The sequence below is a fragment of the Melanerpes formicivorus genome, unplaced genomic scaffold (genome assembly GCF_026170545.1).
Source record: "Melanerpes formicivorus ecotype bairdi unplaced genomic scaffold, bMelFor1.0.p_v2 SCAF_18, whole genome shotgun sequence".
NCBI lineage: Eukaryota > Metazoa > Chordata > Aves > Piciformes > Picidae > Melanerpes > Melanerpes formicivorus.
Genome location: NW_027142370.1, coordinates 9,787,205 through 9,812,737, shown reverse-complemented (window position 1 = coordinate 9,812,737; position 25,533 = coordinate 9,787,205). Strand labels below are relative to the sequence as shown.

The 25,533-nt window shown below is 50.3% G+C and overlaps 1 protein-coding gene across 2 annotated transcripts in view; it reads left to right on the top strand.

Moving 5' to 3' along the window:
• The window catches only part of FAM53A (family with sequence similarity 53 member A), a 55,255-nt gene extending 33,544 nt beyond the window's left edge, over positions 1–21,711 (top strand). For both annotated transcript variants that reach the window (XM_068149570.1, XM_068149571.1), the window contains exon 5: positions 20,327–21,711. In XM_068149570.1, coding sequence (XP_068005671.1) covers positions 20,327–20,650 — 324 coding nt within the window. In that variant the 3' untranslated portion in view covers positions 20,651–21,711. The remainder of the gene's footprint in view (positions 1–20,326) is intronic.
• The last annotated feature ends 3,822 nt before the right edge of the window (positions 21,712–25,533 follow it).

Sequence of the window (25,533 nt, the reverse complement as noted above, 5' to 3'; positions counted from 1 at the left end):
ACTGAGCTCCAAACATGGAAAGAACAAACTAAAGCTCCACTAAAAAAACCCATCTCAAATCAACACAACTTTATGCTGTGTTATGGTTGTTCAGTTTTGGGTCCCTCACTCCCAGAATGACATTGAGGGGCTGGAGCAGGTCCAGAGAAGGGCAACAAGACTTGGGGAAGGCTCTGGAGGACAGGTCTGGTGAGGAGCAGCTGAGAGACCTGGGGGTGTTCAGTGTGGAGAAGAGGCTGAAGGGAGATCTCATTGCTCCCTACAGCTCCCAGAAAGGAGGTTGGAGCCAGGTGGGGGTTGGTCTCTTCTTCCCAGAACCAGATGACTGAAGGAGAGGGAATGGCCTGTAATTATGCCAAGGGAGGTTTAGGTTGGAGATTAGGAAAGATTTCTTTGGTGCAAGAGTGGTCAGGGATTGGAAGAAGCTGCCCAGGGAGGTGGTGGAGTCCCCATCCCTGGAGGTGTTCAAGAAATGTGTGGCCATGGCACTTGGGGACTTGGTTTAATGGCCATGGTGGTGCTGGGTTGATGTTTGAATAGGGTGATCTTAGAGGCCCTTTCCAACTGGAACAGTTCTGTGGTTCAGCAGAGGGGAGGTTACATGGGGAGCTGTCTAGATCAAATGTTTTCCTTCTCAAGTAAGATTCCCCAAAAGGGATGAGCAGTAACTTAATGCAGCCAGTGCTGGTTTCTGACTAAAGCCAAGCAAGCCATCCCCTCTGCCAGCTCTGTGCTTCCACTTGGGCTGTGGTGTTGGCTCTGAAGCAGGGATTTGTTCCTGTGCTTGGAGTCATGCATCTTAAATACACCTGCACTTGTTAGCAGCCTTCTGAACTTCATCATGTGTGGCATCCAGTGCTTGTCCCTTGCCATGGCCATCATTTGAGCAGGACCTCAGCTAAGCAGCAGCAGTATTTTCAGGGAGGTGTTAAACTGTGCTTAGTTCACTTAAGTTTCAAGGCAGCTTTCTAACCTTGTTGGAAATCTGTGTTTTCCACGGGGCTCTATGTTACTATCTGACAAAATCAGTTCTGAGCTTGGAATTTGGCATTTCAGGAGGAGTTGTGTGGCTCTTTCATCCTGCTGAACCTAAATAGCTGAGCAGCACATCTGCTGTGTGAAAGGGACGTGGGAAGCCTCTAAATATTTCTATTTCAGGAGTGACTTTGTTACCAGCAGCTAAAAGGCTTAGCTATAATTACCCAGCTCTTACTAAAGCTGTGCTGTTTGAAAACTGGTGGTGGGTTGCTACACCCAGCCTTTCTGAGGTGGGCTTCAATGGGAAGTGCTGGAAAGTCTTGGCATTTTGGTTTAAGAGCCTGTTTGTTATGCTGAAAACTAACAAAGCTATGTAAAACTCGGTTTTTTAGCTTAATTTGGTAAGTTTAGGCACTGTACAAAGTGAACTCCTTCCCTGGAGGTGTTGAAAAGAGTCAGAGACGTGGTGCTGAGGGCCATGGTTTAGCACCAGCCTGGGCAGAGGTAAGAGAATGGTTGGACTGGCTGATCTGAAAGGGCTTTTCCAACCCAAAATGAATCTGGGGAGATGGAATGTTCCTGTTGTGCAGTCACTTAGTCTGCTTTGAAATGAAGAAAGCTTTGGTTATAGAAACCACTTTTTGTTTTTCCCCTTCCACTGCCACCCCTGTGGTTTGAGTTTTGTGCTGAGGACCCAGAGGAAGGAAAGCTGCATTCCTTTGCCTTGTTTTCCTCCTGCACATACAATGGTGATTACAAGGTCTGTATGCAACAGGCATTATATTTTGGTCATGTTTTGTCTCAAAGCAAGTGAGTCATCTTCTGCCTGCCAGGCTTCAGAATATGACAGCCCTGAAGAACTTTCCATGAGAGGAAGCAATAACAGATTTGTGGGATGGCTAATGAGTAATAGATGATTAGTGTCCTCTTCCTGCTGAGCTTTAACACCTAACAGGTAGTTTGCTTTTCAGTGGGAATGGATTTGAGGAGCCTTTTCCATCCCAGTTGATAAATTGATCTAATACATGAATCCTTGAGTTGTCTGTTTCTATGTTGTGGTGCAAAACCAAAGTGAATTGTTCTCCCAGGGTTACCTGGTGGTGCTGGTGGTGTTCCCTTCGTTTCTGACAAGTTCAGTTATAGAAAATCCCAAACACAGAGGGACCTGGGGGTGCTGATCAACAGCCACCTGAACACGAGCCAGCAGTGTGCCCAGGTGGCCAAGAAGGCCAATGGCATCCTGGCTTGCATTAGGAATAGTGTGGCCAGCAGGAGCAGGGAAGTCATTGTGCCCTGTACTCTGCATTGGTTAGGCCACACCTTGAGTCCTGTGTCCAGTTCTGGTCTCCTCAGTTTAAGAAGGACATTGAGCGACTTGAAGGTGTCCAGAGAAGGGCAACAAGGCTGGGGAGAGGCCTTGAGCACAGCCCTGTGAGGAGAGTCTGAGGGAGCTGGGGTTGTTTAGCCTGGAGAAGAGGAGGCTCAGGGGTGACCTCATTGTCCTCTACAACTACCTGAAAGGTGGTTGTAGCCAGGAAGGGGTTGGTCTCTTCTCCCAGGCAACCAGCACCAGAACAAGAGGACACAGTCTCAAGCTGTGCCAGGGGAAGTTTAGGCTGGAGATGAGGAGAAAGTTCTTCACTGAGCGAGTTGTTAGCTGTTGGAATGTGCTGCCCAGGGAGGTGGTGGAGTCACCATCCCTGGACGTGTTCAAGAGGAGATTGGATGCCATGGTCTAGTCACGGGGTCTGTGTTGATAGGTTGGACTCGATGATCTTTGAGGTCTCTTCAACCTTAGTTATACTGTGATACTGTAATCCCAGACTGCTTTGGGTTGGAAGGGACTTTCAAGATCACTTAGTGCCAATCCCCCTGCCATGGGCCGGGACACCTTCCATGAGACCGGCTTGCTTATGGCCTCATCCAATCTCCTTTGAGTGCTTCCAGGCTTGGAGCCTCCACAGCCACGCTGGGCAACCTGTCCCAGTGAGTCCTTGTGAGTTTATTCTGCAGCATCTGAGATGACAGTTTTTTAATCTGCTAAAAAATGACTCCCAAGATATCACAGGGACTAAGTGATGTTTGTCCTTGATTGATGTGCACTGGCTTCATTTTTGGTTTAGATGAGCAGAAGTATCCTTGATGATATTAAGCTGGAGGAGGGGAGATTTAGACTGGAGATTAAAAAGGAATTCTTGGCAGTGAGACACTGGCACAGGCTGCCCAGGGATGCTGTGGATGCTCCTTCTCTGGAGGTGTTCAAGGCCAGGTTGGATGAGGCCTTGAGCAAGCTGGGCTAGTGGAAGGTGTCCCTACCCCTGGTAGGGAGGTTGGAACTAGATGGTCTTTGAGGTCCCTTCCAAGCCAAACCATTCTGTGACTTTGATCAAATGGCAGCTCAGTCTCCTTACACAACACACATCTGTGTTCACTGGGAGCTGGCAAGCCAGCCTGGTGTCTCCTGACTCATTCCACATGTTCTCAAAATGTTTGCCCTCCAAAGTGTTGTCAGCTTCTTTCCCTGGGACTGGCTCAGTGTCCTGCATGTGCTTATGCTTTGTAAGGAAGCTATGGATGATGATTTGCTGCTGTCGAGCTCTCTGGGGCGGGAGGACAGGAGAAGTAAATGTTGGAAGCAGGAGGATTCCTTCTTAGATTGCTGTGTGAAACCAGGGCATGTGCTGAATTAAGTAGTTTACACAGCTTGCTGCTCTTCAGGTCCTGTGTATGACTGCTCTGTAAGCCCCATTTGGCTTTGCTCTGAGCTCTCTCTGCTGCTCTGCCTTGCTCTGCTGCTTTCTGTTTAGGGATTTTTCAAGTTCTTTGGTCCGCTGTCAAAATCCTGTTTGGATTCCTTTGGAGAGAGCCCTGCAGGAAAACAGGGATGCCTCCTGGTGCTGAGCTCTGCTAAACCCTGCTCTCTTTCCATTGGGGCAGTAAGAGGTGTTTTGGACCTTCTCCTGGAAGGATCTAGTGGAACTGAGTTCTTTGATCCTTACGTGACCAACTGTAGCATCTGCAGCCTCTCTGTAAACACAGAGGTGCTCCTGGGCTGCTCTGGGAGCTGCCTTATGCAGGTTACTGAGGTGTTCTCCTGGCACCTGGAGGCCCTGACACTTGCTGGGTGACTCAAGTGTAGTCACAGCATGCTTGGTGGCCAGGCTGCGGAGTTTCAAACATCTTTTGAAGCCATGTGAGACTCTTCAGCATCCTCACCCACCATTCCCTCTTGGCTGCTCCTGCTGTTGTTATAAAAGGGTCGTCCTTCCAGTATCCAAACTGGCTCAGGTATGATAGTCTTTGCTGTTTGTAGAAGTGGGGTTCTTGAGCCAACCCTTGGTTTCAGATGGCTGTTTGTGCTTCAAGAGTGTTTCTTCTTCAGGTGTGAGTCTACTGATACATGCTGGATCTTCTATCCTTAGGCAACACTGAAACATGTTGCTCAGGGAGGTTGTGGATGCCCCCTCCCTGGAGGTGTTCAAGGCCAGGCTGGGTGAGGCCTTGAGCAAGGTGGTCCAGGGGAAGGTCTCCCTGCCCACGGCAGGGGGGTTGGAACTAGATGATCTTGAAGGTCTCTTGCAACTCAAACCATGCCATGAATCTGTGAACTTGGGGGAGCAGTAGGAACTGCAACCTGAATAGGGAAGAGATTGAAGCTAGTGCTCCAGCACATTGTCTGCAGAACAGAACGAGTGACAGGTTTGGGACACTTTGAATTTCTCCTCTGTTTATTTGGGGGGGGGGGGGGTGGTTGGGGGTGTGAATGAAAAGACCTTCTCTCCTTTGATATCTTACAGGAAATACTGCAAGCAGTGCTGCTGGGCTGCTTTAGCTGCTTTCATGCTTGGTATTGGGTTTTTTTTTTCTCCCTTCCCTTGTGGTAAAGTCCTTCCCTTATTACAAAACAGTTTTCATCTCGTGCCTTCTGTGGGGGGATCATTTTGTCTAGGCCCATTCAGGGTGGGGATCAAGCCCAGTTCTGTGGTAATAATAAAGTTTGTGAGGCATATTAGCAGCTTTACCCTGAAATTACAGCAGGAATAACTCAATCCTTGAAGCTCATGCTTGGAAACTGTAAAATTGAGGATTACAGAGAAGGAAAGGAAGAGGAATGGCAGGATGTTGAAAAGCATTTTTAGCAAGCAGTCATATTTGTAATAACCTCTGATCTGCAGAGCAAAGCTCAGTGGAGCTCTTGGCAGACTGCTAAATGCTGCTGTTGACTCCCTGTGCATTGGTTCCTGCTGCTTCCACACATCAGGCCCGGGTCAGGCATAGTTAGAATTCTTTCATCTGGTTCATACCTGTTTTTCACTCCATCCAAAAAGCTTTTGAGTACTTAACCCTAACAAGGTAAAGGGTTTGAGTATCACTTAATTCATTTTAAAGTGACTGTAGGAGGGGTGCCATGCAGGGGGACCTGGACAGCTGGGCTGAGGGGAGTCTCAGGAGGTTCAACAAGGCAAAGTGCAAGGTCCTGCACCTAGGTTGGGGCAATCCTTCAGATCAGTCCAGGTGGGGGGATGAGGAGATGGAGAGCAGCCCTGTGGAGGACTTGAGGGTGCTGGTGGGTGAGAAGCTGGGCAGGAGCCAGTTGGGCTTGATGATCTTGAGAGTCCTTTCCAAGCAGAACAATTCCATGGTATAAAGAAAATGAAGAGCAGTCAAGGAGAGCTGAAGCTTTCAGAGGCTGCTGGTGTCTGCCTTGCTACTCTGCCTTCTGCATGCAGAGACTTGAAAGTTACTGCAAGATGCTTTGCTTTGGGTCCTGCAGCCTTTGGTTTTTTGACTTCTGGAGTAATTCTCCAGTCTGATTCCTTTCCATGTATGCTTAGTAGAAAGAGCCTCTCCCAACTTTGCTTTTCAGAGCCCCAAGATTAAAAGCAGCAGTTTGTGGGGGTGGGGAGGGGAATACCCTGATTGTGTTTGGGCAACTCAGGGTGAAGCTGGGGCTTGTGTGTTGTTTGGGTACCAGGAGGTGTTGCAGCTTTTCTCTAGCTGTTGTCATGGTTATAGTTTCTCTGCACTGCTCCAAGTACTGGGGATCACACCATAGATGTTGATGTTGCTCTGCCACGTGAACACATCTGCTGCTAGGTTGTGTGTCTGACTGTCAGGAGCACACTTTGATCAGACCTCACCTGTCTGATTTCAAGATGCAGTTAAATAGCTCAAGTAAATATTTGCATTAACCAGCAAATAAGAGGGTACCTTGCAGATGAGGTCTCTTGTACTGGAACTGTTAGAGCTGGGCCAGAGGAGGCTGCAAAGATGATGGAATGCCTCTGCTATGGGGACTGGCTGAGAGATTTGGGGGTTGTTCAGCCTGGAGAAGAGAAGGCTCCTTAAAACAGCCTTTCACTACCTGAAGGGGGCTACAGGAGAGCTGGGAGGGACTCTGTACAAAGGCATGGAGGGACAGCATGAAGGGTGATGGCTTCAAACTGGAAGAAGCTGGACTGAGATCAGACAGGAGGAGGAAATTCTTTCCATGAGGGTGGTGAGGTACTGGAAAGGGTTGCCCAGAGAAGCTGTGGAGGCTCCAAGCCTGGCAGTGTTCAAAAGCAGGTTGAATGGAGCTTTGAGCAAGCTGGTCTGGTAGGAAGTGTCCTTGCCCATGGCAGGAGGGGTTGGGACTTAGATGATCTTGAAGGTCCCTTCCAACCCCAACTGTTCTGTGGTTCTGTAATGAAGTGATGGAGAGCAAAATGCAGCTCCTGAACAGGAGTTGTTTGCTCTGAGGTGCAGCAGAAGGTAGCCTGAGATGAAATATGATTTCTAGTCCAAGGCATCAGCAGGACAAGTCACAGATAAGTCTTTGTTTATCAAGCTGAGTTTTGCTAGGTCAGATCCATCCTGCTGATGGTGTGTTTTGATAAACCCCTAGTGATGAAAGCAGTAGTTTGCCTTTTAACAGTCAAACTGCAAGGCTGTGAGGAGCTTCTCCTTTCCTGGGAGTTATTTGAAGTTGCAGGACTGGAGTGATACCCTTCAGGCACTCAGCAGCTTTTACTAATGACTCCTGAGCCTGCAATAATGAAGCAAGTTACCTTAGGTCATTCAGTGGTCTTGGAAATGCCTGTGCCACCAATTTGGGTGTGTGCTGAAGAGTGTAACTGCCTTCAGATGGCTTGGAGAGAACAGCTGAGCAATATCTGCACTCCATCCTGAAAACCAGCATTGCTGGTCAGAGAATCCTAGGGTGGTTTGAGTTGCAAGGGGCTTTCAAGATCCTCTAGTTGCAACCCTCTGCCATGGGGCAGGGCCAGGTTTCTCTCACTTCAGCAGTGAAGTTGTGGACCACAGTTGCTTAGAGCCCGACCAGGCACGAGATGGAAGGGAGAGGTCTCTGTGGGTTAGGATCTAAATGGAGCTTGTGCAGACTCCCCTGGCTTGCCACAGCTCCTTCACTGGCTTCCAGCCAGGTCTCCAGTGGGTATGGACTTGGGAGTTAATCACAAAGTCCTTTCTTTGAGCACTGATTTTGGAGGACAGATAACTGTTTTCTTTCCATGGCCATCTGGTGTGTGAGGGAAGGGTGGCTGGGCAGACCCTAACAAGCCTTCTCCTGCCTCTTTTTGCCATCATCTTCTCCAGTTGTTTTCTGAGACTATCCCTGTAGCCCTGTCTTCATGCAGAACCCTCTGAACAATGCATGTGTGCTAGCTGATGAGGTGTAAAACACAAGGAATAAGGTGGGTTTCATCCTCCAACTCTGTGCAGAGTTGTGTGAGACTGATGCTGAGTGCAGACACTCTCACCCCAGGGTTGGATGCTTTGGTGCAGTGCTTGCAACAAGCTGCCCTTTGAAGGCTGGAGATGAGGAAGCAGTTCTGTACAGTGAGGGTAGGTGGGAGGTTGTGGATGCCCCCTCCCTGGAGGTATGCAAGGCCAGGCTGGGTGAGGCCTTGAGCAAGCTGGGCTAGTGGAAGGTGTCCCTGCCCATGGCAGGGAGTTGGAACTGGATGATCTTCCAGATCCCTTCCAACTCAAACCATTCTGTGAATCTCTAACTTCCAGCTCCTCCAGTGACACTCCAGTTTAATCACCAGTGTGACTTTGTTCTCCTGTTGTAATGTATTTGCAGGTTATGCAACAGCCTTGGGGAGTTCAGTTACAAGCTGCAAGCTCAGTTTTTCCTCTTAAACATATTTGGCAGTAGCTCTCAAATTCACTGTGACAGTTCCTGTGGATGTTGGCTTTTGTCCATGTGCTTTCTATGGCCACCAAAAGTGCTGCAGAGTTTGATTCTCTCCTTTTATTGAAGTCCTCAGCTGGGGCAGGCTGCCCCTTGGAAATGTCCTCTCCAAGCAGCACAGATTGAGAGCTGCTTTTCCCCCTTGAGAGGGACGGGCCACTCAGCACATCAGTTGGTGGCAGCTTAGTCTGGCAGATGGGACACAGCAGTTGCTGCTGGGGGGTGTGGAGATGCTTCTCACCAGGAGCAGGTTTGGTGTCCTGGCTCTGGTGCTGGGGATGGCCTGAGTCTGGAGCAGGCTGCCAGGCAGCCCTTCCATCTACCTGGCTGTTAGAACTGTTGTACCCTGTTTTCTCCACTGGAAAATATGGTGGGAGTGGAAGGAAGCATCCCAAGGGCTGCTGGTGGGACAGCACTGTCAGGTTTGATTTCCTTCACACTAAGATTATTGCCATGACGTCAGTGCCAGATGAACCTTCAAAGTCCTCAGCACTCTGTTGAAACCCCTTAGAATCACAGGATGGTTTGGGTTGGAAGGGACCTTAAAGGCCATCTAGCTGCAAGCCACTGCCATGGGCAAGAATACCTGCTACCAGGCCAGCTTGCTTAAGGCCCCATCCAGCCTGCCTTTGAGTACTTGCCAGGCTTGGAGCCTCCACAGCTTCTCTGGGCAAACTGTTCCAGTGCCTCACCACCTTCATGGAAAGAATTTCCTCCTCATGTCTGATCTCACATCCAGCTTCTTCCAGTTTGAAGCCATCATCCCTCATCCTGTCACTTCATGCCTCTATTAAGAAAGTCCCTCCCCAGCTCTCCTGTAGCCTGCTTCATGTACTGGCAGGCTGCTCTAAGGTCTCCTGGAGCCTTCTCCAGGCTGAACAGCCTCAACTCTCCCAGCAGAGCTGCTCCAGCCCTCTGATCACCTTCATGGCCTCCTGGCCAAGCCCTTCCCAGTTCCATCAGTGCTGCTTATTTGTCTGTTGTGCATTTGTAGAATTGGATTTTGGCCCAGTGCCTACCTGTTGGGATTTATTCCTGGGTTTAGCTGCATGTCTTCCACTGCCCAGGAATGCTCAAGCAGTAAAGCAGCTTGAGGCCCTGACTGCTGCTGCCCCTTGCAAGGAGGAAGGACTCCACGAGCTCACATTTCAGATGAGGCTTCTGCCTTGCTCTCAAGTACAGTTTCTTCATCTGACACAACAGGAAAGCTTTCAAATATTTGTGCTACTATTTCATGTGAAAAGGAAACTTCTGTGAGTCAGGAGGACAGGTGAAGAAACTGCTCATAGCCAGAGTGTTTGAGAACTGAATCAGCCTGCAAGGCCCCAGAGCCTTGCTCCCCTGGAGATCAAGCAACCAGCAACCCCTTCACTCCCTACCTCTTGTCATGCTGCAGGGGCCACCTGTGTCATGCCCCGTGCTAAAAGCAGCATGTAAATGTAAGCTTAAAAGGTAATTTGAGGTTTTGGGGGGACCTTTGGACTGGGTGGCAGCTGCAGCTTGAAACATCTCCTCTTGCAAGGTGCCTGCAGCAGCTGCTTGTGATCTGCCTCCCCTCCAACAGCAGCCTGGCTTGTGACAAAAGGGCTGAGAGTTTAATGAGGGTGAAACTTGGCAGCTAGCAGAAAAGCACTGCCAGGAGTGTGTGAACACTTCTCAGGTGGCTTCATGCAGTTAAGGATCAGTTGTTTCTTTCCAGATACAACCTTGTGTGCAGCACACTGCCCCTTGCATTCACAGGCTTTAGCTGGAGGCACCACACGCTGCTGCACCAGCCCGAGGCTGCCTTTGCTCAGCAGCTCTGGTTTCCAAATCATGATTAGGAGGCCTGCTGGGCAAGAAATACTCAGTGTGATCCTTACTTGGACTTTGTAGGCTCTGTGGGTTCTTTTACATGGGCATGGGAGAGGGAACTGGGTAAAAGTGTGCTGTTGTCTAAGCCAGAAAAGCAGATGGTGCTAAAAATAGTTTATTACCAAGGTCTAAATATGGCTCTGATTTTTTTTTCTCCCCCTTATAAATAATGCAGCCATAAATCCTGCTGGATATCAATAAGTATTGAATTAACTGCAAACTGCTGAGTGCTACAGAACCTTTTGGCAGCTTTCCAAGCTTGGTGTTGCCCTTCATTCATAGGATCAACGTTTAATTCCTTAACAGGGGAAACCTGAGGAATTCATCCTCTCTGAATGGAAACAGAGATGCAGGGAGCTTGAATGAGTAGCTACAGGGGAAGGCATCCCACTGGAATGGAAGGGGAGCCGTGCTTGATGAGTTCCTGCTAGGTCACAGCCAGGATGAATCTCCTCCTTTCTTTGCCTTGATGCATGAACAATCAAAGGCTCCTTTTTTATCTATTGTTGCCATGGAGGGCATCCATTTAAAGTTCAAATTCCTGCAGGCTTGGGAAGAAGGAAAGGAGATAGGAGTAGGCTGGGCTGGGAGATGATAGGCAAGCATCAAAAGTGGGCTGAAGACAAGCCAGCACTTTGTCCTGTGACAGGACAGAGCAGGCTGGGGGTGCTTGGTTTTGAATGGATGACTGGAGTTGTTGTGGCCTGGTGAATGAGGCTGCAGGCACAGAACATCTGGTGTTTGGCATTCTTTGCATCAGCAGCATGGGTCACCATGTAAAATCAGGCCCAGAAGGGGGTGTGATGGAGTGAGGCCTGGTGCTGGAGTATCCCTGGGCTCCCACAGCAAGGGAGGACAGGCCTGGAGGACACAGGGAAGGAAATCTCACTAAGGACAGAGGCTGATCCCTGCTTGTTGTGCATGGCACTCACAGAATTCTTTGGGCTGGAAATGACCTTTCAGATCATTAACCACTACCCCAGCACTGTCAGGTCACCACTAAACCACATCCCTCAGCACTACATCTGTATGGCTTGGAAACCCCTCCAGGGATGTGGACTCCACCACTGCCCTGGGCAGTCTGACACAGGCCTTGACAACCCTCAAAGGGCAGAAATTATTCCTCATCTCCAGCCTGAACCTCACCTGGTGCAACCTGAGGCTGTTTTTTCTTGTCCTATCCCTTGTTCCTTGGGAGAAGAGCCCAATCCCCACCTGGCTGCAGCCTCCTTTCAGGGAGTTCACAGAGCCCTGACTGTTGGCAGAGACCCCAGTAATTGATGCCTTGCAGACAGCTGGAGCTGCTCCAAGCTGTTCAGCACCGTGTTGCTTTGTCCTACCTGAACCTAGCTGTGTGTGTTTGGGGCACTTTGCTGTCAGCAGCGTGCTTGGAAGAGGAGGAGGCAGCTGAATATCTGCTGTGGATTTGTTGTTCCTTTCTGGCAAGTTCCTGCGTGTCCAAGTCAGTGCTTGCTGTTGAAAGACCTAATGAGGACCAGGCCTGCAGTTGACATTGTGAGAAGAGGCCATCTCTTAGCTCAGAGGCCAGCTTTCAGCCAGCTGTGGATATTTTCTCTTTTAATTATTACTTAGGCTGTCATAAAATTGGATTATGCTCCACTGATTGGTGGTGCTGCTCGGGCTGAACGCCGGCGCTGAGCTGGGGCTCGGTGTTACACGCAGGGCACTTTGTGTGCCTGAGCTACAGCAGAGGCTTTAAAGAGGTGAGAGCACTCTTCTCAGGTTTTACCATCTGGGGTTTGGCAGCTGGCAGGTGTTAGGTTCTTTTTTTGCCCTGGCTCTAAATTACAAGAGATGGTGGCAGCAGAAGGGTTGAGTCATGCTCAGCCTTTGATGGGGGAACTGCTTTCCAGAGCTCTTGGCAAATAAATGAGGTTTCAGATGAATTGGGGTAACTTCAAGGGTAATTTGGGGAGAAGGGTTGATTGGAGGTGTTCAGGAGGAGACTTGATGGGGTACTTGGTGCCATGGGTTAGCTGTTTGGGTGGGTTGGATTGGTGGATGGGTTGGACACGATGATCTTGAAGGTCTCTTCCAACCTGGTTTGGTTTATTCTATTCTAAATTCAGAAGGGTTGGGGCTTCTGAAGATGGAGTCAAACCCCTGATTGAGGCCACCCCTGGAGTACTGGGCTCAGTTTGGGGCCACTCTAAGAAGGGCATTTTGGTGCTAGAGCAGGTCTAGAGAAGAGCAACGAAGCTGATGGAAATCTGGAGAACAGGGCTGGTGAGGAGCAGCTGAGGGAGCTGGGGTTGTTTAGTGTGGAAAAGAGGAGGCTGAAGGGAGACCTCATGCTCTCTACAACTCCCTGAAAGGAGGTTGGAGCCAGGTGGGGGTTGGTCTCTTTTATCTTGTAACAGGTGATAGGAGGAGAAGAAATGGTCTCAAGTTGCCCTAGGGCAGGTTTAGGTTGGACATCAGAAGAAACTTCTTCCCTGAAAAGACTCTCAAGACTGGGACTGCCCAGGGAGGTGGTTGAATCCCCATGCTTGGAGATGTTTCAGAGAGGCAGAGCTGTGGTGCTGAGGGCCATGGTTTAGCACCAGCCTTGCTAGAGTTAGAGAATGGTTGGACTGGATGACCTTAGAGGGCTTTTCCAACCAAAACCATTCTGTGCTTCTATGACTTTACATTTCTCCAACAGTTTCAGCACAGGTTGGCTGAGTATTAAAAGCATGTAGCAGGTTTGCCACTTAATGCCAAGAGCGCTCCCTCAGCCCAGTGTTCAGAATGGTCCAGCATTGGCTGCTAAGCTAGAAAGCTGCAGCAGATAGCAGAGATGGAAAGGGGACCAGTGCTAATTCTGTTCACTCTTAAACAAATGTGTTGTGTTCAACTAGGCTCTGGAAGTAATTAGTGGTGAGAGTCCACCTCCAGTTTGAATTAATGCTCCTACAAGAGTTTGTTGTTAGACTGTGGGGTTTGCATGAGCTGAGCAGATGATTTCCAGCAGGCCATGTACAGGGGGTGTGTGTGTTGCACTTGTAGGTGTAATAGGATCTTCAGGCTTTGCTTTGGACAAGTGTTGCTGTAGTGGAAACTTGGTCTGGAGAAGGGGGAGCTGTTCCTAAGCTGGGATTGTGTTTCCCTTTCTCTCCCACCCCCTTTCCCCTGGCAGAAGTGGACTTTATGGCCCAATTATGGGATCCCCTAAAATGCTGGTTATGATGGAGTGCCAGCATAACCCAATAACAGAGGTGAGGCTGATGGCTGTCAGTACCTAATGAGGGCAGCCTTAGAATCAGCACTTGGGAGTTTCTTCTAAATTTGACCCATTGCTTCAGCTTTGTGTTAGACCTGAGGAGAAACAACAAGCAAGATGCTAGGGTTTGAAGTTGCTTTATGGCTGTACTCTGATCCAGTGGTGGATGGTGTTGCAGCTTGTGGCAGAGCCATGAAGGAACAAGACCTGAGCTAAACTGCTCAGGAAATCAAAGTGCTCTATAAAAACAGGTGAAATAAATGGCAGGAAACAAAGGCAATATGGGCAGGTCTTGAAGCCACAAGGGTTAAATCCTGTCCTCTGGTGCATCATCAGGCACTCCTGGTACTTGAAAGCAGAGTTTGGTAGGAAGTGAATGTCAGAATGTGGCTGTAGCAGTTTGGGGGGAAGCACAGCTACAACTTGTGTGGTTTGAATGTCTTGGGTGACAAGTCATAGAACCAGGGAATAGTTTGGGTTGGAAGGGACCTTCAAGATCATCCAGTCATGGGCAGGGACACCTTCCACTAGGCCAGGTTGCTCAAGGCCTCATCCAACACCTTCCTGGTTCTTTTCCAGCTTGGACTTGATCTTTGAGGTCTCTTCCAACCTTGGTGATTCTGAACACTTCAAGGGGGGAGTCCCTTCCAGCCTGGTATTCTGAAGGTCTGACCTTCCTCTGGGTCAGTTAATGGACTCATTCCCAGCATCTGTAGGAACTGATGCTTGCTGGGCTGGCTTTGGGAGCAGTTGAGACTTGCTCTCCTTAATTACATGCAGGTGAAATGGGCCTGGGCTTTGCAGAGCGTAATTCCACTTTCTTACAATAAAATCCTGAGTGATTTATACTTGGAGGAAAGGGAAAAGGTTGCAGTTCACAAATCCACTGAACTGGGGAGTGTGAGGTGCCAACATCTTAATTAAAATTCCACCCAGTAAACTTGTAAGGATGCAGTTTAATGTCAGCCTGGCTTTTATAAGGGGAAAAGTGCTGTATGTGTTCACCTTCATGGCAGTGCTGGTGTTGGATCCTGGTCCTGACTGCAGTACATGACCAGCTTAGCTTCCAGTTTGTCCTCAGAAACAAACTGCACCCCTGTGGTGAATGGAGCTGGGCTTGCAGAAACTGCTGAGCCCCAGCTGCTGAATTCCCTGCCCTAAACTGCCCCTATCCAACCAAAATTCAGGAAGGGAGGGGTAAAAACCTCTCAGGAGAGTTCTGTCTGCTTAAATTCAGTTTGCAGGCATGCCTCTCGACTGACAAACTTGTCTTTCATCTGCTCCAGCTCCGTAGCTTCTGATGTCACTTCATGTCACAACTTAATTGAGCCCAGGAGGGGTGAGCTGATGGCTCTGCAGGAGCTGTGGGGTTTCTCCTGGGTTGTTAAGATGATCTCAGTGAGCCACTAGAAGGAAGAGGTGTGGAGAGGCTGCTTAGAACAAATGGGAAGTTGAATTTCATATGCTTTGTGCCTGGCCTTGAACACCTCCAGGGAGGGGCCATCCACAACCTCCCTGGGCAACCTGTTCCAGTGTCTCACCACCCTCACTGGAAAGAATTTCTTCCCAATCTCCAGTCTAAATCTCAGAGTTCATCAACAAATTTCAGAAGGCCAGTGTGGCACGATTTTTAGAGTACAAGCATTAAAATCTAGGCCAATAAATAGATCAACCTTTGTGGTAGACTGCAGCAGAAAACTGCAGGCTTACATCTAGAACAGTCTGGCTAGTGGCAGATGAAAGCCTGTTCCTTCACAGTGCTGTTTAGCATCTGATGTGGAGCAAGCTGCTGTCAGTTTGCTTCTCTTCCTGGGCACCTACAGGTGGAAAAAAATTAAAACAACCTTTGAAGATCCAGCAGAGACAAAGTACTGAACAACTTTCAAGTCATAACCACCTTGCTCTGTGCCAGCTTGGGTTGATTTTTAACTGGGTCTGTGGCTTTGCAGCTGGATTACCTTTGACAACAGACTGCAGCAGTCTTCTCTCTGAAGAGGTGAAGAATGGGGATTAGAGGCAAGTGTCTAATTGCATGGCACAGAACCTCTGTTCTTTGCTCTGTCTTGTTCCCATCCAGTGCTTTTTCTGCTGCTAGGTGTAGCTGGTGAAATCAGCATCACGTTTGGGAATGCAAAGGTGGATGTCAAACTTCCAGGGAATCTACAGAGCTACAGAAAGTGAACAGAGCAGGAGAGCAAAGCTGGGGAAGGGGCTGGGGAACAGGTCAGGTGAGGAGCAGCTGAGGGACCCTGGGAGTGTTCAGCCTGGAGAAAAAGAGGCTGAGGGGGGAGACCTCACTACTCTCTACAACTCCTGAACGGAGGTTGGAGCCAGGCGGGGGTTGGTCTCTTCTCCCTAGAATCAGGTGACAGGAGGAGAGAGAATGGCCTCAAAATGTGCCAGGGGAGGTTTTGGTTGGAGATTAGGAAACATTTCTTTGCTGCAAGAGTGGTCAGGGACTGGAAGAGGCTGCCCAGGGAGGTGGTGGAGTCCCCATCCCTGGAGGTGTTCAAGCAACGTGTGGCCACGGCACTTGGGGACACAGTTTAATGGCCGTGGTGGTGCTGGGTTGATGGTTGGACTGGATGAGCTTAGAGGGCTTTTCTAACCAAAAGCAGCTCCAGGCAGAAGCCTCAGGATGGGACAGAAAGCAAGCCAGGTAACTGCTCTAATTAATTATCCTGACGAATTCCTTCTGTTTGTGAGCCTGTGCCTTGAGGGAGCAGCCCAGCCCCTCATGGTGCTGAGAAGCAGGAGGATGGGCTTTGGGCTCCTGGTGGCTTCAGGCTTCCTCTGCTGCTCGCTTTGTGCCAGCTGCTGCAGCTGCACCTCTTCAGAGCAGCTGTATCTGCCAGCCCCAGTCAGGAATGGGGGGAGAGCTGGGGGCACCGGGGTCTGTGATGTTGGGGGGAGGGGGGGAGCACACAGGGAAGCAGCCTGAGAGCTGCTGCCGCCACTGTGGCCTGGGTTTGAGCACACACCAGCGACTTGCTTTGCTCTTGCCTGCTGCAGCAGAGGCTGCAGTCCTGTTAGCAAACCAAACCCAACCTTTTTTCGTGCTTTTTATAGCTGGAAAGTGATGTGCTGGGGGCTTCTGCGCTGGGGGGGTTGGTTAGCCCAGAGTACAGACATTAGCTTCCTTTCAGGCTGCTCTGGGCCTTTCTTGTTTGCTTTCTATGGCAAGGGTCTAGAGAGATTTCTTTGATTTCCTTCCCCACCATTGTTTTCAGGACAAAGTTGGGTGGGTTTTTGTTGTTTTGTGGGTGGTTGGGGTGGGTTTTTTTTTTTCCTCTCTCCCCTTAATATTCAGACATTTTATCGCCTCACTTCATTTCAAACTCCCAGTTTCTTTCTTTTTTTTTCCTCCCCCCCTTCTTCTTCTTCTCTTTTTTTTTTTTCTCCTTCTCCCATCACACAAAAGAATACTTTTAGCTGATTGAGTTCCATCCATTGCCAACTGTGGACTCTTTTGTCGTCTTAGTCCAGCGTCCTTTATGAAAGCAGGACCATTGAGCAAGTACTGCTAGGCTCCCCACTGGGCACAATTGTGCCTGGAAGGTGTGGTACTGTAGCAAGGCCCAGCTCAGGGGCCTGAATGCTTTGCAATTTCTACCTTTCTGCTTGCTGAAAGGAGCGGGATTGTGCTGGGAGATAATAAATCCACCTATTTTTAGCCCGGTGGCTGTGACATGTTGGGGGGCGGGGGGAGAGAGAGAGAGACAACAAAACAAAGAACCAGTTGAATGCTTCTGCTGCTGTGTTGAAACCGGTTAAAAGTCCCCATTCAAGTGGTTTCAGCACAGCTAGCAGGCAGCTCTCCAGCTCTGCACCCAACCTGCCAGCAGGACAGCTGGCTGCCTGGGCTGGCTCCCAGCGCTGCAGCCAGTCAAAGGTGCTTTTGAGGAGGAACTTTGGGGATTCCTCCCTAAAACACCCAGAGCAGAACTTCCAAAGCTTGCTTCAGTGTGATCCCTTTGCTTCCCAGGGCCAGGTGGGGCTTGGTGTCTTGTGCCTAGTAACAAGTGTCAGGATGAGGGCTTGTAGTGACAGGATAAGGTGGGGAATGGATTGAAGGTGAAAGAGGGGAGATTTGGACTGGAGATTAGGAAGAAGTTCTTTCCAGTGGGGGTGGTGAGACACTGGAACAGGTTGCCCAGGGAGGTTGTGGATGTTCCCTCCCTGAAGGTGTTCAAGGCCTTGAGCATCCTGGGCTAGTGGAAGATGTCCCTGGCAGAGGGGTTGGAAGTAGATGATCTTGAAGGCCCCTTCCAACCCAAACCATTCTGTGAATCTATGAAAATGCCCCAAGTTGCACAAGGGGAGGTTTAGGTTGGATAACAGAGGAAACTTCCTCCCTGGAAGGGTTCTCAAAGACTGGAGCAGGCTTCCCAGGGCAGTGGCTGCATCCCTATCGCTGGAGGTGTTTCAAAGAGGCAGAGATGTGGTGCTGAGGGCCATGGTTTAGCACCAGCCTTGGTAGGGTTAGAGAGAGGTTGGACTGGATGGTCTGAAAGGGCTTTTCAAACCAAAGAAATACTCTATGAACAGAAGATTTCAAGGCCTGAAAATGCTGTCTGGAGATACACAACAACTTTCAGAGACATGAGATAGGTTTGGATTCAAATCCCCTCTTAGGCTGTGTACTCCAAAACTCTACTGGTTTGATTTCAGTGAAATGAGAGAAATTCTCACCCCTTAGCCAGCTCAACTGTTTGCACTTGGGTAAGCTGTGAGCAACAGAGAAATGTTTGGGAAACAGGAATGTGTTTCATACCAGAACTGGCTTTGTAGGGGAGTGAAATTTAGAGGTGGAGAGCTCTCTGATTGCACAACACTGTCGGTGTTTTGGATGCTACTTACACACACAACTGGATATGGGTTCCAACCCCAGCCAGCAAAGGCTTTGGTCACTTCCTCCTGACAGAGCTATGGTAACAGCCTCTGCTTGGGTGGTTGCTTTGATCTTGGGGTGCAGGTCTTGGAGATGCATCTCCTAAATCCTTGAGGGCTCATTTGTGTCTGTCCAAACTAGATTGTCATTGTGGCCTGAAAGCTGTGGCTTGTTAACTACTCTGACATGGAGTGATGGAATGGTGTTGGTTGGAAAAGCCCTTTCAGATCATCCAGTCCAACCCTACTCTAACCCTACCAAGGCTGGTGCTGAACCATGGCCCTCAGCACCACACAGAAAATATCCCCAGGGATGGGGTTTCAGCCACCTGCCTGGGCAGCCTGTTCCAGTGCTTGGGAGCCCTTTCAGGGAAGAAGTTTCTTCTGATGGAATGTAACACAAGCTGTGAAAGGTGCTGGAGCAGGAGCAGGGCTGTGCAACAGACTCAGAGCAGAGGGAAGTGCCACACTGACCTGTCCTCAGGGGATGCTGCTGCAGTGTCTCACCCATGGAGGGACACTGACCATGCTGAGCCGCCATCCCATGGCAGTACTGCTGTCCACTCCTCAGCCTGGTTGTGCTGTGGTTGGACTCTAAACCTCAACTGTGTTGCCTTTTACCTTTACCCAAACCCTCCCTCCAATAAACTTCCCCTGTAGGTTTGCTGGAGGGATGTCCAAAGAGCTTCATGAACTTGCAGAGTTCATGGGCTTGTCTGCAAGATGTTCTATGTCAGACATTGACCCCAGGGGGCAGGCAGATCTCCTCAGTGAGGTTTCCTCACTCTCCATCATCCAGTTGTCTGCAGGCAAGGCTGACTCCAGCTTTCTTCTGAAGATGTGAAGTTTTGTGTATGCAAACGCCCAGAGCTCTTGGAAAGCTGCTCCTGTGGCTGCTGCCATGCACTGATGAAGTGGGAAGATGATCCAGTGCTCTGGAAGAATGAGCATCTGGAATGTGGTGCTCTGGGAGTGTTGCAATGTTCCTGCTTCCTCTGAATCCATCAACAAACACAGAATACTTAGTAAATGACAAACTGGGGGAGGAAGCTGAAGATGGGTGTGAAAGTTGGGTTTGCTCCCTGTGGATCTGCTTGCAATGAAGCCATTGCTGTGAGAGGCAGGAGTCACTTCCCCAACACACTGAAAGCTAACATAGCTTTGTTCTCCTGCCTCTTAGCACCTCCGAGAGGAGCCCTGGCTTGGTTCCCCCCTCCTCTCACTCTGTGATTTGAATGTGGCACAACTGAACAGCTCTTCACTTGTTAAGATCTTTGTTCTGCTGCCTGTTCCTCTCTTAAATGCTGCTTCTGGAGTCTCCACAAGGCTCTCAGTTATATGAGGGGCCTGGGCACTTCAGCCCTTTAGCTGAGGGACAGAGGTATCACATGCCCCCTCCCTGGAGATCTCAAGGTGTGGCCTAATCAGTGCAGTGAGCAGGGAGGTGATTCTCCTGCTGTACCCTGAGCTGGTTAGGCCACACCTCGAGTCCTGTGTCCAGTTCTGGGCCCCTCAGTTTAGGAAAGATGTTGACTTGCTGGAACGTGTCCAGAGAAGGGCAACAAAGTTGGTGAGGGGCTTGGAACACAGCCCTGTGAGGAGAGGCTGAGGGAGCTGGGACTGCTTAGCCTGGAGAAGAGGAGGCTCAGGGGTGACCTTACTGCTCTCTAAAACTACCTGAAGGGAGGTTGTAGCCAGGTGGGGTTGGTCTCTTCTCCCAGGCAACCAGCACCAGAACAAGAGGACACAGTCTCAGGCTGTGCCAGAGGAGGTTTGGGTTGGATGTTAGGAAGAAGTTCTATACAGAGAGAGTGATTGCCCATTGGAATGTGCTGCCTGGGGAGGTGGTGGAGTCGCCGTCACTGGAGGTGTTCAGGAGGAGACTTGATGGGGTGCTTGGTGCCATGGGTTAGTTGTTTAGGTGGTGTTGGATGATAGGTTGGATGTGATGATCACGGAGGTCTCTTCCAACCTGGTCTGTTCTATTCTATCTGCAAGGCCAGGCTGGATGAGGCCTTGAGCAGCCTGGGCTAGTGGAAGGTGTCCCTGCCCATGGCAGGGGGGCTGGAACTGGATGCTCTTGAAGGTCCCTTCTGCCCCATCCCATTCTGTGAATTTACTCTGCTCCTCTCCCCTCCTGGTTAATATTTTCTTTTGTTTTTTTTATCCTTGTGTGATTGCAGACTTTAAAAAATTCCAAAAGTCTCTGCTCCCTTGACTACGAGGATGAGGACGACGACACGCAGATGAAGACCATCGTCTCCTCCCCCTGTGACTCAAACGACCTCATGAGCATCATCACGCCGGGCTCCAGCCCCGCGAAAGAGCAGCTGGATGAGGTCAGGCACCACGGCCCCTGCCAAGGGAGCTTCCAGGCGAGGGATTACAAGCAAGCAGCTGCAGTCTGTGAGAGTGACGAGGACACGAGCGATTGTGAGAGCACTGAGGAAGGCATCTTCCCTCTAGACTGTGGGGACTTGGACCTGGAGCAGATCGAAAACAACTGAGGCTCCGAGAGAGTTTGGTGTGCTAGGAGCAGAGTCATGCTAAAGTCAACTGCTAGAGGATTACCTTTGCCATGCATAATCCATGTCCCTGACTCTTGCCTGGTTTGGGGGCCTCTCTTACAGGTGTTTCAGGTGGGGGGAGTGGGGTGGGGGAGGGAGGGGGGGAAAAAAAAACCAAACCACAATAAAAACAGAACCCAACATGAAGCATTTGTTACCTGGTTTGAGTCTGTTGCTGAGCAATCCTATGGCTGACAACACCAGGGAGGAGGAGGGTGAAATGTTATTTTTTTGAGGGGGGGGGAACATTTAAGGCCTAATTCTGACTCCAAAGTTAACCTACCAAGATATTCTGCATTTTTATGGCTTTTACAGTTCTGGAGGGAAAAAAGAGAAAAGGGGGGGGGGGTGGGGAAAAGGCCAAAAGAGAAGAGATTCAAAGGCATTTCTAATTTGAAATGAGTTTTCAGAGGGCATTCCCTAAACCACCACTCTGTCTACAGTGATTCTGCTGCAGGCCTCTGTTGCTGTTGTTGGAAGAGCTTCATGTGAGAAGTGAAATCGCATCCCGGAAGGGGGAGACTAAACCTCCACTGCTCCAACCTCCTTTAAACTGCCACCACCTTTTAGAGGCTCTGGTTTAATATCCCCTTCCCCAACAGCTCCAGATCTTCTTTGCCATACATTCAGGACCCCCTCTATTTTTTTTTCCCCCACCCCCTGTTTTGCTCAAAAGCTGGCAGTGACCTTAAAGGTTAACATTTTTGTTTCCCACTCTTTCACTTACTTGAATTGTTTTCTAGCCTGAAGCAAGGCCAGGGTGGGATACAACTGCAAGCAGCTGCCCACCTCTGTGGTCATTAGGGGTTGGGGTTATTTTTCCCTTTCTTTATCTCTCTCTCTGTGGTTCAAAAAGAATGTACAACACAAGCACTTGAACTTTTAGATAGGGACTTTGTACTGATCAGTTCCCCAGGAGGTGATCCCTTCAGCAATACTAGAAGGCAAATAGTCCTTGAAAGAGAATAAAAAAAAGATGACATTTTTGCTTTGCATTTGGTGTCTGCTGCTGAATTGCACCACTGGGAAATGGGGTGGGGTTGGTGGGGGGTTTCTGGGGTAGGTTCTGGGATGTGGTCTTGAGGAGGGGAGGTTTAGAGTGAAGAGGAGGAAGAAATTCACGACAGGGTGGTGAGACGCTGGAACAGGTTGCCCAGGAAGGTTGTGGATGTGCCTTCCCTGGAGGTGCTCAAGGCCAGGCTGGATGAGGCCTTGAGCAAGGTGGGCCAGTGGCAAAGTCTCCCTGCCTGTGGCAGGAGGTTGGGACTACATGATCTTTGCGGTCACTTCCATCTCAAATCATTCCATGAGTTATGTGCAGGATGGGTGGAGGGAGGAGGGCAGGTTCCTGGTCATCTGCAGGGAAAGTGACCTCAGGTCTGGGGAGCTGGGGAATAGCTCATGCTGGATCCCCAGCTCTCAGTGATTCCATGTCCATGTGATCTTCTCAGCTGTCTTACGTATTCATCACAGGGCTGCAGAGATACTGAGGGGACTGGAACGTCCCTCTGGTGAGGAAAGCCTGGGAAAGGCTTTCTAGCCTGGAAAAGAGCAGACTGAGGAGGGATCTCATCAATACTGATCAGTACTTAAGGGGTGGGTGGCAGCAGGATGGGACCAGGCTGTTTTTTCACTGAATGTTAGGGGTGGGAAGGGACCTTGAAAGATCACCTAGTCCAACCCCCCTCCCACAGCAGCTCCCCCAGGAACACATCCAGATAGGTTTGGATGGTGGTGGAGTCACCGTCCCTGGAGGTGTTCCAAAAGAGATTAGATGTGGCACTTGGTGCCATGGTTTAGTAGTCCTGAGGTGTTGGGTGGCAGGTTGGACTTGGTGATGTCTGAGGTCTTTTCCAACCTTATTAATTCTCTGATTGTCTCCAGAGGAGACTTCACAACCTCTCTGGGCAGCCTACTCCAGGGCTCTGCCACCCGCACGGTGAAACAGGTTATGCTGGTGTGGAACCTCCTGTGCTCCAGCTTGCACCCAATGCCCCTTGTCCTGGCATTGTCTGTCACTGACGGTTGGACTCGATCCTAGAGGGCTTTTCCAACCCAAACAATTCTCTGCTTCTGTGGTCTGCAGCCTGTGCCTTTCATGGCTGTGGTGATGCAGTAGTGGGGGTTTGTTGGTATCACGTTTGAGCCATGGTGTAAAGCTTTGCAGCAGCAGCATGATCCAGAGCAGCTGCAGAAGCCCCTAGCTGACAGCAGGATACTCTTCTGCCCTCTATTTTTATAGAGGCTTCAGTAATTAACCTCCCAAATAAAGAAATGAAGTGGATAGAGGTAGAAGAGAAGCAGCCAGTTCCAGACAGTTTCTACCCATCAGAAACTGCCCTGAAAGGAGTGCTCTGGATATTCCTGCAGCACCCTGGGTGGTTTTGAACCTGTCATTCCTTTGCTGAACTAAGGCAAGCCAAGACATCCAATTCCTTGAGAAGAGGCAAATTCCCTCTTTGTCCTGAACTCCCTGGAATAACCCCAGCCCCTGCCCTCCACCCCCTGATGGAGCATGGCCTGGTGGGTTGCTGAGTGCAGGGGCTGCCAGGGATTCCTGTTGCCTTCCCCAATCATTTCTGCATTTTCCTTCAGCCCTTTCACCCTATGGACAAGAAACTCTCTTTGAGTCTTCTAGCCACCACACCTGCTTTAAACTTGCCCATGACACAAGGGGTGGGATTCACATCCCAGGCTGGGGTGGGGCAGAAGGTATCTGAATTCCCACTGCACTCAGTGGAAATCCCCACAGGCAGGGAGATCTGGGGAGGAGCTCTGTGCTTAGCAGGGTGAATCCCAGCAACCCCCTTGAGTATCTCCTTTTGCAGAGAAGTGGATCCAGTGTCCTGCATCAGGAAGAGAGCTCTGCTTGCAGGGAGAGGAACAGAATCCTACAGAGAATTTTCCAAGGAAATGACTCCACAGACATTGCTCTCTCTAACAAAATGTCTCCTCGGGACCATACAGGAAGCAGTCAGAGAATCACTTTGGTTGGGAAAGCCCTTTCAGATCATCCATGCCAACCATTCCCTAGCTACCAAGGCTGGGGCTAAACCATAGCCCTCAGCACCACGTCTCTGCCTCTTTGACACACCCTCAGGGAGGGGGATTCAACCACCTCCCTGGGCAGCCTCTTCCAGTCTTTGAGAACCATTTCAGGGAAGAAGTTTCATCTAATGTCCAAACTAAACCTCCCCGGCACAGTTTTCTTCAGCAGTTAAATCAGGCCACAAAAGAGGAGCCCCTTCCCTGCTGTCCTCACTGAAGCACTGACTGCCACCAGCTGAGGACATGTCCTGCCTGGTCCCAGCAGGAGGTGGGCTCCCTTCTGAAGCCAACCCAGTCCATTTGTGTCACACACACACACACACTGCTTGGCCAGGGCCATCCCTTTTCTGCTGCCTGTGCCCATTTGGCAGCCCCCTTGGCCCTCCCCCCCCAGGCTGTGCTGCTGTCACCGTGGGCTGCAGGTGCAGATCACAGCCTGAGCACTGCTTTGGCACTTCCAGTGCCCAGCACCTGTTCTGAAGGCTGACAGATAGTGACAAGCACAGTGACAGTTCCCACTGAAGGCTGGTCCTGCCAGCCAGCCAGCTCTGCCAGTGCTTCTGATGGGCTTCTGATGCACCCTCAGCACTGTGCAAGACAGCTCCAGCACCCTGCATTTTGGGAAGACCATCACCTTTTCTTTGTCTCCTTCCCAGTGGCCAGCAGCTCCCAGTGCCACCCCTTGCTGTGCCAAGGCGCTGCATCAGAGACACATAGAATGGTTTGAGTTGGAAGAGACCTCACAGATCATCTAGTTCCAGCCCTGTGTCAGAGGCAGGGACACCTTCCACTAGAGCAGCTTGCTCAAGGTCCCATCTAACCTGCCCTTGAGCACTGCCAGGCTTGGAGCCTCCACAGCTTCTCTGGACAACCTATTCCAGTGCCTCACCACCCTCATGGGGAAAAAATTCTCATCTCAGTCCAGCTTCTTCCAGCTTGAAGCCATCACCCCTCAGCCTGTCATTCCATGCCTTTGCACAAGTTCCTCTGGATTTTTCACCATCTGCCCCACGAGATGCGTCTCCTACTTGGACCATGGGGTGGGAGACAGGTCACAGAACATACCCCAGAAATGCAGGTAGTGGTGGCCTAACCACCTGTTCACACCAGCTCATGGTCCAGTTGCTCCTGCTGTGGTCCTGAGACCCCTCCGCAGGCTGGAGCAGTGGCACAAAGAGGCTGTGGTGGACACTCAGGGCTCTGAACGGCTCAGCAGATGAGTCCACAGGAGGGAACAGGTTATTTAGGGGGTGCTTGCTCAGGCTGTGCACCAGCAAGGCTCTGCTTGGAGGCTGCCAGCCCTCCTTGGGAGAGCAGTCTGAGCTGAGGAGATAGGTGCCAAGTTCTCAGCAGCCTTTTCCAGGCACTGCATGGCTGCTAAATTTAACCCCAACCTGCTCCTGTCCGTTCTAGGAGCCCTGCTGTCCCCCGTCTCTCTGGGTGTCCTAAACTTGAGACACCCTCCAGGTCTTTATTTATTCCTTTATGTGCAGTTGGTTCACCAGGTGACCACCCAGCCCTCCACACATCCCATGACCAGGGGCACCCAGCCACCACTGCTTGAGAAAGGTTGGAAGAATAAGGTTGCTGATGTGGTGCCCTCAGGCTCCCCAGGAAGTGCCAGGATCTGTGTGGTGTCCAGCTCTCCTGCAGGGCAGGATGGTACTGGCTGGAAAAGCCCTTGGAGATCATCAAATCCAACCATTCTCTACCAAGGCTGCTGCTCAACCATGGCCCTCAGCACCACAGCTCTGCCTCTCTGAAACACCTCCAGG